Source organism: Corvus hawaiiensis, chromosome 12, assembly GCF_020740725.1.
Source record: "Corvus hawaiiensis isolate bCorHaw1 chromosome 12, bCorHaw1.pri.cur, whole genome shotgun sequence".
Classification (NCBI taxonomy): domain Eukaryota; kingdom Metazoa; phylum Chordata; class Aves; order Passeriformes; family Corvidae; genus Corvus; species Corvus hawaiiensis.
Genome location: NC_063224.1, coordinates 7,684,509 through 7,697,185, shown reverse-complemented (window position 1 = coordinate 7,697,185; position 12,677 = coordinate 7,684,509). Strand labels below are relative to the sequence as shown.

Sequence of the window (12,677 nt, the reverse complement as noted above, 5' to 3'; positions counted from 1 at the left end):
AGTCCCCAGGGCTGGAGCCGGAGGAGCTGGGGCTGGATGGGACACTCGGCATCCACCCGAGCCTTGGGAATGGAAAGGGCTGCCAAAGCTGCCTCTTACCCAAGATGAGTCTGTCCAAGCATGTGGGGTGCCAGAGGCATCCAGGTGCTGTGGCAGGGGTCCTGATTTGGTGTTGTGCATTGGGGCACCCAGATGGGTGCTGAGTGTTTCCAGCAGCCACTTACAGCTGGAGAAAATTACACAAGGCAGATGCGCGCCTTGCTGGTTCTGTGCCTGCTCAGCCTGTCCCTCAAATGCAACAGGAATCAGATCATGCCAGGACAGGGGATGTAGGAGCAAGGAAGCCTGCAAAGAGCCCCAGGGATGGTGCTGCAGCCAGGAGCAGTGGCTCACATTCTGCTGGGGATGTGCTTGGAGGCCTGGGGGGTTCTTCTGGTCTCGGAGCAGCCTGGTGAGGGCAGAGCCTGGGCTGCCAGCCTTCCCTGCTGGGTAGGTCACAGCCTGCTGAACCTTTCCTATTCTGTCTTAATCCTCCAATTCCTTGCAGGGCTGAAGCCACTCAAGGCCACAAGTGTTCCCCAAAAGAGCCTGGCTCTGGGGAGATGCAGGTTTTCCAAATGAGACATGAGTAAGAGATGCAGTTACCACAGGGGGAAGCTTGGAGAATCTGCAGATGGCAAGTGGTCAGGAGCTGGAGGACTTCTGGAGGCTCTGGACTATGACTGGATGCTTGCCAGGCGATACAGATAGGCAACATTCCATTTGAAAACCAGTCAAGCTTGGTGTGGTTTTGGTGAAGAGACTGTAGCCCTGTTATTTCTCTATTTGGGAACTAGGAGATGTCCTCAGGCTGCAGCCTCAGTGCTGGAAAGGGAAGTGGGCTGGAAAGGGAACTGGTCTGCAAGGACAGTGGGGAATCGCTTCCAAGAAACTTGGGAGTTTGGAGCCAACAGGGATCTGTTCCTTCCTGCAGCTGTGCAAGGCACAAAGCAGGAGTCCCCCCTCCCATGCATCACCCCACTGGCTGCCTCTTTATCCAGACAATGCCCGTTTTCCAGAGACTCCCACCTACCTGGTAGTTAGTGGAGTCATGTGGCTGCAGCACTTAATTAATAAAAGGCCGATATAAATCCCAGTAAGCGTGTGGGGAGGAGGACACTGAGGCAGAGCGGTAGCGGCGCTTCCAGCGAGCTCGGTGGAGCAGCGAACAGCAATCCCCCTCTCTGCTCGGAAAGGTCAGTGCTTACCACGGGAAGGGTCTTGGGAGTGTGCGGGATGGAACACCCCTGGCTGTGGGGCTCCCCGCAGCGCAGAGGGGTCTCTCCCAGCAAAGGGCTCGGTGGTTTTGTGGGATGGGGAGATGAGGAGTGGCCAGCATTGGGCGGCTGGAGACAGGTTTGGAACCTCAAGGCTGCCCAAGCAGAAAGCACAGGGTTTCCCAGGATGTGGCTGACAGCAGCAACTGAGATACCACCTCTTGGTCCCTTTTCTTTTGCTCCCTAAGAGGTCACCTTCTTTTTAGAGCCTTCAGGCCCCCAAAGCCCACAGCCCAACCCTGCAGCTTCTCCTGTCCCCCAGCCGTGTGTGCTGTGGTCTTTCTCCCTAGCCAGCACACAGATTCTAGTGGCACTTCCAGGCTCAGAGCCCGGCAGGAGCCGTGTCAGCTGTTTTGGCCACACACTGTGCACCTCAATGGTCTGGTAGGGCAGAAGAACCTGAACTGCCGCAAAAAAGTCCATTCAGATCTCAGTCCATTCTCTGCTGGTCATCCCTTTCTGTGGGGAGATCATGAATGTGCTCACATGTGGGGTGCCCCACAGCACATGAGATAGCTTTGGGGGGTCCTGCTCCCAGGTGTCTCTGGGCCAAAAAGAAGGCTCTCAAGTCCAAGGGAGCAAACAGCTGGGAGCAGTGGCTGTGCCGGCAGAGGCTGCCCCTTGCTGACACAGCACTTCTCGGGCTGTGGAGGTGACGGCAGTGGAGGGGACAGGCCAGGCTGCCAGCAGGTGGGCTGATGCTGGCCGGGCCCTTCTGCACAGGTTGTCCCCCAGGACCATGCTGAACGTGTTGCTGCTGTGCTGTGGGCTGCTGCAGGGGATCCAGGCTGTCCTGGATCTCAGGACTGCTGACCTCAGCTGTGGCCACCTGCAGAAGGCAAGTGGTGGGCTGGAGGGGGTGGACAGAGCCCGCCACACCAGCCTGCAGCGGAAAGTCAAGGAGGTGTCTGCGGAGCCGGCAGGTGAGTCCTGTGGCCACCTGCTCTTCACTGACCCCCACCAGCTGCTCGCTGGAAAGCCCACGGTCCCAAAAATGAAGTGGGGGTCCCCTTAAAGCAGCACAGCCTCTCCTGGCCCTGGCTAGTGAGAGCAGCCTGGCAGCCCACAGGGAGTGGGGCCTTTTTTTTGTGGGGACACACGAGCAAAGGGAGAAGAATCAGCTGACCTGCCAGCAGCCTCCTTGTCCAGCCTCTCTGTATCTCGTAGGAACTCTCCCAAGGCTGGGGTTTGAGCAGATGGCCCTGAGGGTCCAAGAAGCTGATGCAAAGAACCTTGTGCAGAGAGGCAGCCTGCTGGAACCACAGGTATGGATCCCTGAGCTTTCTTACAGACACCCCAAAGAGCAGGGCAGCCTCAGGCCACAGCAGCCTTCTCTGTGTCCCTGAGGCTGGGGGGTTTGGAGCCCAACATGGTGCTGCCTGGGATGGGAGTATCTGTCCATCACTTGAGGAGCTGGGATGAGCTGAGGCTGCCCAGACCTGCAAGGGGCTCCAGCACTCAAAGGAGAGTGGTCCAAGGCTGTGCTCCTGTAATCCATTTAATTAACCTCAAGCGCAGCCCAGGAAACCTCTGCAGAGCAGGAGCTCGCTGGGCAGTGCCCTGTGTTGCCTGGTTCAGCCCCCGGTGCCTCTGTTTGGGCAGAAGGCACAGCACCATCCAGGCCATGCTTGAAAATAAATGTGTGCAGAAAGGCCTTGAGACACCATGGATGAGGCAGCAATGCCTGCAGAGAGTCCACAGGGTTCAGCAGTGATTTCCAACAGAGAATAGAGCCCGGAGTTGAATACAACAGAAGCCTCTGCTGCTGGCAATGCCAGGTTTCAGCAGCCACACTTGGCTCTCTCCCACGCAGTTCTTTATTTGCTGGCACAGTGGTCCATGACTTCCTCTTCCTCCTCTCTCCCCTGCAGGCATCATCCACAGAACTGCAAGCTGCAGGCCGTGAGGAGCGCTCCCCCCGCCGCTGCGTCCGTCTCCTGGAGTCCTGCCTCGGCCACCAGATCCCCTGCTGCGACCCCTGTGCCACCTGCTACTGCCGCTTCTTCAACGCCTTTTGTTACTGCCGGAAAATCAGCACCAACTTCCCCTGCGGCAAGAACTAACACCCATGGGGCTGCCAGCTCCTCGCCCCTGTGTGTGCCTCCTTCTCTGCAGCTCCAATAAACCAGCCCTTTGCAAAAGCCACTGCGGAGTGGGAATGGTGTGATGTGTCCACCTGGGCTCTCAGAGGAGAGGGGTGGCAGCAAGGTGACGACAGCCTGGGCACAGTGTCCACACAGCCGACACTCCAGGACACATCCATGTCAAACCAAATGTGCCTTTCCTGGCTACATAAGTGGTGTTTCAGCAGCAGGGGTGCTCCAGGTGATGTTTTGGCTATGCTGCTGTTGCCCACAAAATCGGGTTTGTTCCTTGGGTGCCCCGAGCCCACAGTGACACGCTCCAGAGAGACATCGACTGTTTATTTCAGAGCTGCCCCAGCCGGGGTGCTCGGTGCTATTCCACAAATCCAGCACACCCCACCGCACTCTCCCTGCCATTATTTACACTGAGAAGTTCAGGTTTAGTGATTTCCCAAGCACAGCCCCTGTATTAAGATTGGTTAGTAATTTCCATAGAAATCATGTAACTGCAGGTAACTTCCACTCATGCTCAGGGGAAGGGTCTTCACCTGGGCAGAGTCTTTCTGACCCGTAGAGCGATTTTTAGTGTTACAATGAACATAGCTCAGCTCTAGGATACACGGACCTCGAGTATTTCGCCAGGTTAACAATGTACACATTGGTATATATCAACACCTTGACTTACTACACTCTTAAAGCTTGTTCCAGGATATCCTTGAATGAGGGAGCTGGCTGCTGCCTGTTCCACTGATAACGTCCCCTTTTTTCCTGATAGGGCTTGAGAGTATACAGAGGTCTTACATCAAAGAACATCCAGCCTTAAGATAACCTTGACGTATCCCACATTTTGCAACACGTACACATCAAAAAATTGTTTTATTTTGTTACAGAGCAGCTCCTGCATAGCCCTTTACCCGGCTATGCAGGACCTGCCCTGACTAGTAGGAGTGGTGTCTCGGCAGGAGGCGACATTGCGAGCTTTACTTGTGCTCTTCTTCTGCCTGTATCACTCATGGTGGTTTGGATGTAGTGAAGGGGAACCTCACGCTTGGCGCTGGGCAGCCGGAGCCGGGGTTCGGCGGGCACGGAGTTATGGCGGCCGCCACCGCCTCAGGCCGTTCCCGCTCCGCAATGGCTGCCGGGAAGGGGGCGCGGCCACGTGACCCGCCGCGAGTCACGTGAGGCGGCGGGCGGTAGTGCTCCCGTCTCGTCGCCGCCGCCATGTCGTGTTTCCCGGAGCTCTATTTTAACGTGGATAACGGGTACCTGGAAGGGCTGGTGCGCGGCTTCAAAGCGGGGGTACTCCGGCAAGGCGACTACGTGAACCTGGTGCAGTGCGAGAGCCTGGAGGGTGAGTGGTGGTGGAGGCCTGGGGCGAGCGGGAACAGGCCCCCCCTCCCTGCCGTCCTGAGGGGAATGGCCAGGCTGTGGGCTGAGGGGAGATAGTGAGGGGCTGTGGGGAGGCGAGGGGAGCCTGGCAGTGGGGAAAAGAGCCGATAGCGGCGTTTATTAGGCGCTGTTCCCTCTTCACCCCATGGCTGAGGACGCACTTCATGTCCCGTCCTGTCCCCCCCACCCCGCCTCATCTGACTCAGTTTCCCGGTCAGCCCGGCCGTGTGATTGCAGCAGCTGATACAGCGGTTTAAGGGAGCTTGAGCTCCCACTGCTTTCTTGAGGTGGCCGTGTAGCTGTGCCCTGCGGGTTTTGGGGGCCTGGTGGGTTTTGACAGGTGTTGCTGGTGAGACTTGTTAGTGCCTTCACTCCCTAAAGGGCAGGAGGCCTTTTAAAGGCCTGAAATAAGGTTATTGGCATAATCTAAGATCCCTGATACCCGTGATTAGTTTTTAAGGAGATCAGGTCACCTAGGAAAGTACCTGCTGTTATTGAAGGATCACTAATGGAAAAAAATCTAGTGCACATCTGAGTAAATTCACCAGTGAATTACATGTTGCCTGTGATCTTGAAATCTCTTTTGAGGCTGATTCTGATTTCCAGCCATTATCTTTTTTCTAGATCAGTGTGTACAAACTTAGAGAACTGTGAGGTTTTTTTTTTTTTACAGTGTGGGTGGTGAAGCACTGGCACAGCTTGCCCAGAGAGGTGGTGGGTGTCCCATTGTTGAAAGCATTCAAGGCCAGGTTGAATGGAGCTCTGAGCAACCTGGTCTAATTGAAGATGTCCCCACTCATTGCAGGCAGTTGGACTACATGGCCTTTAAAGGTCCCTTCCAGCCCAAACTATTCTCCAGTTCTATGATCACCTGTGGTCAGCTTGTCATCTTAATTAGTTGGTGCTAAACTGTTCCTCTGATCAGTGACCTCCTTAGCAGTTTTCGCTCTTTGGTGTCCAGAACCTGGATCACAAATCACAAAGATTAAAACCAGACCTGTCTTGAAATAAACTAGAAACACAGGTATCCAGAGATGTTGGTTGTTTTGATCAGTGGAACTATAATTATTGGATCATTCTTTCTTCTAAAAATATTGGTTAAGCATCAGTTTTATCTGGACAGTCATTGCTGAGTGGTTAATTGAAATTGACTGTTTAGATGAATCCCTGGCCAGCTGAACCCTGGATGCAAGTTACAGATAACAACAGAATGGGATCAGAGTGCTGTGTGGTGCCCCAGTCTCTACCTTAAAAATTCCCAGGATGTTTTTACTTAGGACAGAAGCTCCTTTTTCACTTCTCTTTTTTTGCAGCTCTTTGCTTGCAGCAGTCACTGTGATTCCTGCTGTGGAGCCCGTGACTTGAAAGAGAGCAGTGGGAGTTACTTCTGCTCTCTTGGTAGTCACATGTCTCAGCATGCCCTGAACTGTGACTTTTTCACCTTTCCTGCAGATAACTTCCTCTTTGGAGTCTTCCTGTACTTGGAACTTCTCTTTTCTTTCAATTTCTTGCTTTCTAAACCAAGCTGCTTAAACCTAGTTCTCCATTGGAGTGGTGTTGGCTGCATTTGGAATCGGTCACGTTGGAGTTCCTGTACGTTTGTCGTGGTATTGGGCTGTTCTGTCCCCAGCAGCTCTCTGGTGGCAGCCACTGCTGTGCTCCTGGTCACGCTTCATTCAGAACCTGAAGGCTCTTCCAAATTTGCTGCAAATCTTGTTCCTCCTTCACTTGGCTCACTGTGTTCCTGCTTAGCATGCTTTTGGAAAGGGATTCTCTTTCAAAGGAGCGTTGTTCTTCTTTACTTACATAGGTCTCTGGTCAAACCATTTCTTTCTTCTGTCCTTTTAGTGCCGATTTTCCCATTTCAGTACTTGTTTTCTGTGCTCCACAGACTTTTAATGTGTTTCTTTCCCAGATGCTCGTCTGTACTAAATCCAGGCAGTGGCTGATGTATTAGCAGCCAAAATAAGTACTGGGGCATAAATTACTGATACATTCTTCTCTACTCTCTGTTTTGTCTTCGCTGCCACCTCTCACGTGTCTGGCTCTGCAGTTAGTCCCAGTCCTGGAGCAAGTGATTGCCTTGGCCATGGAGAAAGCCTGAAGGACCAAGCCTGTTCCAGGTCTGGCCCTGGGAATTGGGTATCTGGCTGCTTGGAGGATGTTCCAGGTCTGAAATGCTGCTCCCTCTGGTGTGCCCAGATCGGTCTGGAAGCGTAAAAGGTTTGACTTCTCTGCTTCAGGACTTACGCTGGCAGTTTAGTGCTGCTGGAAAGGAGGAAATCATGCTTTTCTGCATGATTCTCTGTTGTCTCTGCTTGTCTGATCACAAGGTAACCTGATCCAAGCTCTCCCTTCTTGCTGAGTCAGAAACAGAGAGCCAAATGGGCTGTCTGTGGTCAGGCAGGCTCCTGAGCTGGCCTTAAGAAATGTGGAAAAACATGTCCAGGATTGAGGGAGTGTGTGTGAGAACTGTTTTGGCTTAAGCTTTCTCTTAAAGCCTTTAGCAATAACACGTTTAATCCCTTCTTTCAGCTCTGAAAGCCCTGGTGCTCTGGTTGTTTCTCAGCCAGAGGCCCTATGCTGTACACCCGAGCTGGGAGCATTTGCAACCTTCCTGGTGGTCGCTGTTGTATCCAGTTCCTGCTTCTGACACAAGGTGTCAGTGAAGGACCTGGAGCTGCTTTCCTCTGCTCCACTGGTGTGAGCATGAATTTGTGCTCGAGTGGAATCTGTTTGGAGCAACCAAACTTACGAGTCACCCAGACTTCTACTGTCAAAAGATTGGTGAGTCGTCTACAGCTCCTCAAGCTGTGGTGGCTTGTCGGAGGTCTGATATTCTGTCAGGAGAATGAAAAGCTGTTGATGCAGTTGAACGATGGTTATGCTTTTAAGCAGCAGAGTTCAGTATGGGCCTGGAATGTGGGTTATTAACTGGCTTTACTGTTGGTCTGCAAAGCTCCCTTCTGTAAAAAGCATGTGGAGCCCAAGAAGTGCACAAAAGCATCTTGCACCAGGAATGTCTTTACGCTTAGGTCAGTGTTCATGAGCCTCCTGTTGTTACTACTACTTGCTTCCACAGCAACAGTGTAGAAAGCTGCTTTCTTTCTGATCTGCCAGTGTTGTAGAGGTGATTGGTGGGTGAAATCCAGCAGCAGGACGTGTCACCTTCTAGCTGGGTGATGAGGCTGAGGAGTGGAGGGAAGTTGGCTCAAGCTTGTGTGCCTCTTTTGGGAGAGGCCTTCCAGAGACTGTGCATCTCCAGCACCACCACTCTGTGTGTGCTTGTGCCTTGGTCTATGCTGTTGGCACAGCTGGGAACTTGGATGCCATGGAAACAGTGCTGTGCACGTGGAGGAATGGGATCTGTCCATGGAGTTTGTCTTCTGCACACCAGGCTGACTGCAGTGTGTGCTTTTGTTTTCATTGTCCCGAGGATCTTTTTTCTCCCCCACAGGCTGCCACTTGCTTTGAGGTGTTCAGCACATCTACTTTCACTGAGAGAAGAGCAGGAGAGGCTGTGCTACCTGTCTCTTTTCCATTTTATCACTGTGGTCCTGGAATTTAGGCCCCAGAAGGCTGGAAGTGGGCTTCTCTTTCAGCATAACCACATGGGCCGTGTGTCCTCTCTTGTATAGGGATGTTGCAGAGCTCCAGACTGGCTTCAAGAGTGCTTTTGGTGGAGCTCATGGTATTCTCCTGGCTGTAGGGGGAACAGCACAGATCCTTTCCCGTGCAACTCCTTTACTGTACTACCAAGCAAGGAGAGGCCACTTGGTGGTCGCAAAGCATAACCAGGCTTAAATCCGTTGTGAACTCTGAGAGTGGTTCAGTCTGAACTCAGGGAGTGTAGAAGCCAAGCCATAATGTGGTGGGGACCTTTCATTGTCATTCACACAAAGATGGTTTGTCACTCTCCTGATGTCTTGGAGCCCTGTGTGAAAAGCTGACCCCAGTGTGCTGGGACTGTGCAGCAGGACTGTTCCCTGGCCCCAAGAGCTTTCTCCTGCCAGAGGAGGCAGAATGTACAGGCACAGTAAGACCTGAGGAGAGTACAGACCATTCCTGTCCTCTGAATGTTGACTGCTCGTGCAGCAGCAGAACAGTGTCCAAAATGCTGTCCTGCTGCTTTGTCCTGCATCCTGTATGGGTGTAACCACTGGCTGTGGCTGTTTCATCAACTGTCCTGTTAAAACAAGCTCCAGGAAAACATCATTTATTGGAAGAAAGATGGCACTTCCATAGCCTGCTAGATGATGGTGGCAAACAAACAGTGTGGTCACTGGCTTCCTGCAGGGTTCAGCAGAGGTGCTTTGCTGTTTGTTCTGGCCTCCTTTACCAGGCAGAGACCTGCTTCAGAGCTTCTAGCTAAACTTCAAGCAGCAGCTGAGGTCAACTTCTCCCGTACTGGTGTAGCTTCAGCCCTTGTTTGTGTCCTGCCCCTTGTTAGATGATGATGGTGTCTGGGTTTCCTGGCAGGTATTGCTGCTCGGCAGCCTGTCAGTGCTTTCATCTTGTTTTTCCTCAGCTGTCGGCTCCTGCATCATGAGACTGTTTTCTGCCCTGTTTGTTTTAGTTTCTGAGTGATTTTTTGCCTCTCCCTTAACCCCTGCACCAGGTGCTGCACTTCTAAGGTTGTAGTCACTTAGAGCAGTCTGCTTTTGGAGGGGGAAGAAAGCTTATTGGGGATGCAGGCAGATGAGGAAGGGTTATCTTGTCTTTTGGACAGATTAGGAAAGGGCTGCCTGGTTGAAGGGCTCCCAGTGGAGCATGACCTGGCTGTGCCGGGTTTGAAGCTCTGAGTGGAGTGAGTTCAGCCCCAGGAAGGGATGGGCTAGGAACACAGGCTGCTCTTTGGTGCTGAGGGCATGTCAAACTGGTGAAAAGTTAGAGGTGAGATAGTGATGAAGGAAGGAGCCAAAGATGATGTATCTCTGTGTCTAACTGTGGCCCAGATGAATTTGCTGCCTGACAACAGAGAAGAGGTAGCACGTCACTGCTGGTGGTGTGCAACCACAGGAAAGGTCTTAAGTTCTGCAGGGAACAAAGGGTCTCTGAGCTCTTCTTCAGTGAGATTTCAGAGAATCGGCTTCAGGAGTGTCTGAAGTGGCTATAAACAGACCAAACAAACAGCAACAAGGCAAATGGTAATGACTGCAGTCTCCTGAAGGGATACGTGGGCGATGTAACTCATCTGCAGACTGCTGTGTAATCCCTCAGCTGCGTTACTGCCTCCAGCCAGGGAGATGGCAAATGATATTTTAATTTTTTATATAGGCGGTGATGGCCCCAGGTGCTTTGGAGGAAGATGTCAGGTTTACAGCAGATAATTTTTGTGAAAACATCAGTTTAGCTCAGACGGTGCGGAAGCTGGTTCTGTGCCTGTGCGTGAGAAAACAGATCAGTCCTTGCCTGGAAGTGCTTGAGCCCTTAACTTGATTCAGAGCTCTGCAATGCAGTTACAGCAGGAAAGAAGGAAGGGTTGGAAGTCTGAGCTGATGGGGCCATGGATCATTCTGTCTGAGCGGGGCTTACAGGAAAGGCTTTGACTGACAGATGTCTGACAGACTAATGGCTTGGCTCCTTGTTATGTCAAAGCAAACTTGCAGGAGGGGATAGTTGCATTAGTGTGAATATGAAGTCTCTTGTGAAGATGTCATCTGAAATGTGAAGGTGTTGGCACAGCAGCTGTTGAATTAAGCTCTGGTTGTGTTTGTGGCTTGTGTACAGGCAGCTGCATGAAAACCAGAGGGCCTGATCTGAGAATTGATAGGAGGTGGCTGCAAGTACATGTCATGGTAATCCCAAGCACTACCCTACCCAGCTGAAAAAGGGTGTCATTCTGACAGATGATTGTGTTCTTGCACGAGGCAGCTTTCTGGGAGCTGTGACCTGGCCATAATTTCCTAGGTTTTGCGGGGGAGAAGAGAGAACAAAAGTTTTGTGGTCATTCAAGTGCTCCCTTGCCAAATGCTGGCTCAGTCTGTTACATAAAGTGTGTGAACCACTTGGAAAAATGCTGAAACAGGCCAATGTATCTCTTAAAATCAATTGCTGGGTTGAGGCCATGTGCTGTTGTTGGTCAATACCTGAAGGAGCTCATTGGGAGGGGCTGGGCTGTAGGTGCATGTCTCCCTCCTTTTCAGCAGCAGCTGGGGAAGAGGCACGGCAAAAACCTTGCAGGCAGTGTCTTACTGATGTGCAGCATGTGGGATCTTTGGCAGCTGCCCCTGCCAAGGTGCTGCTCTTGCTGCCAGAGGCCAACTCCTGCTCAGTCTAGGCTTGTGTGAGGAACCTGAGCTTTTGGAGAGCTTGGAGCTTGCTCAGCAGTGGGTCCATTTATTAGTCACCGTGCTACTGGGACAGCTCTTCTGGCAGCAGATTTCTGAAACCATGGGATTAGTTTGCTCTCATCTGAGGAGCTTGACATGTGAATAGTCCTATTAAAAGCTCCCAAACCCTCTTGGCTGAGGCTTGGTGACTGGCCCAGCAGCTGGAGGAGGACAGGCTAGTGTAAAGCACTGATACACCGTGGGATGCACTGAGTCAGGGTTCATAAATCCGGTCCAATTTTTGGAAAATATGTTCCATTTTGTCTGCTTGGATGCTAAGAGATTCAGAAAAGTTTAGTTCTGCAGTTTGTGGCTGGCCTTCCTTGTTAAAATGAATTCCAAGTGTTATATAAACATGGCCCTTATTCCAGTTGCAACATAATGTGCTGGCTCTTATGCTGTGGAGTTAGGGGGACAACCCTTTCATGGAGCAGGGCAAAATGTTCCGGCCAAGCAGCTCATGGGAGCTTGCTCAGAGTTGTTGAAGGAGAGCCTGCAAGGCACAATGTGCAGCCTATGTGCCTCTGGTCTAGGTGCAGTGCAGCTCTGATGTCCTGGAAGTACAGCAGACTCTTCTTTTTGTGTCACTGAATCTGTAGCATCAAGTGATAGCCAAGCAGCTGCTTGCAACCTCAAAAGCAGAGTTTTGGGTTGTGATGACACCAAAACAAACCGGTGGTGTTGGACTTGAGGAAACAAGCTTTGGCAGCTTCCGTACTGAAGGCGGATCTGGTAGGATATGCAATAGCTGCTTCCTCTCCAAGGTCCTGTATAGCTGCAAAACAACATCACATGCCTTTTTGGGCAGGCTTAGCTTCCATTAGAGCTCTACACAACTGCAGAAAACTGCAAGTGGGAGGTATATGAATGCAACTACTGTAGTTCCCTGTGCCCTCCCTTGCAATCTGAGTTTATGGGTGTAATACTCTTACCAGGACCTTTTCTTTTGTATTCATTGAGCATACTATTTGATCAATTTTGCTCCATGTTTTCTCTAGTTTCTGCTAAAGGCAAACTAGTGAAGTCCTGATCTGTCAGGAACTTAATTTCCGCTCAGACTCCAAAGCTCATAATTAGAGAGCTTTAAAAAGTGGGACAAAAACTCATTAAGACGTAGCTCAGGTAGGTTTCCCCTCTGTAAGTGTCTTATCTTTCAGAAATCAAGCAATTGCAGAACAGATGGGTCAGAACCCTCTGCACACAGGATGATGCCCATGAGCTGGGCTTTTTGAAGACTTTAGGAAGTGATTACTATCAATAATAATCCTGTGCAGGTTGCATGGAGGTGAGGGACATTCCAAGTTCTGGCATGATCTGGTGTTTGACTCTGTGGCAAGGTTCGTGTTGCAGGCTTGATTGAGTTACCCAGGCAATGTTTTTTCTCCCTTGCAAGTGTGAGCATAAGTTGACTGTGATTTGGTAGAATAAACCACAGGTGTTCAGCTGCAGATTATCCTGGGGAACAGAGATCTAGATTAGATCTCTGCTTTGCTCCAGCCTTGATGTGTGTAGTTGGATGGGGAGCTCTCTTTGCTGCATCCAGGACTCATAGAATC

At 51.4% G+C, this 12,677-nt stretch overlaps 2 protein-coding genes across 2 annotated transcripts in view; both read left to right on the top strand.

Moving 5' to 3' along the window:
* The first annotated feature begins 914 nt into the window (after window positions 1-914).
* On the top strand, window positions 915-3,461 carry LOC125332217 (agouti related neuropeptide). The gene is made up of 4 exons (XM_048316913.1): window positions 915-1,235; window positions 2,040-2,239; window positions 2,484-2,581; window positions 3,188-3,461. Exons 2-4 carry the CDS (start codon window positions 2,056-2,058, stop codon window positions 3,377-3,379), a joined length of 474 nt encoding a protein of 157 aa, XP_048172870.1. The 5' UTR covers window positions 915-1,235; window positions 2,040-2,055; the 3' UTR covers window positions 3,380-3,461.
* Window positions 3,462-4,567: 1,106 nt separating this feature from the next.
* ATP6V0D1 (ATPase H+ transporting V0 subunit d1) overlaps window positions 4,568-12,677 on the top strand; it is a 34,556-nt gene continuing 26,446 nt past the window's right edge. Inside the window, exon 1 of the mRNA XM_048316606.1 lies at window positions 4,568-4,751. Coding sequence (XP_048172563.1) covers window positions 4,622-4,751 — 130 coding nt within the window. The 5' untranslated portion in view covers window positions 4,568-4,621. The remainder of the gene's footprint in view (window positions 4,752-12,677) is intronic.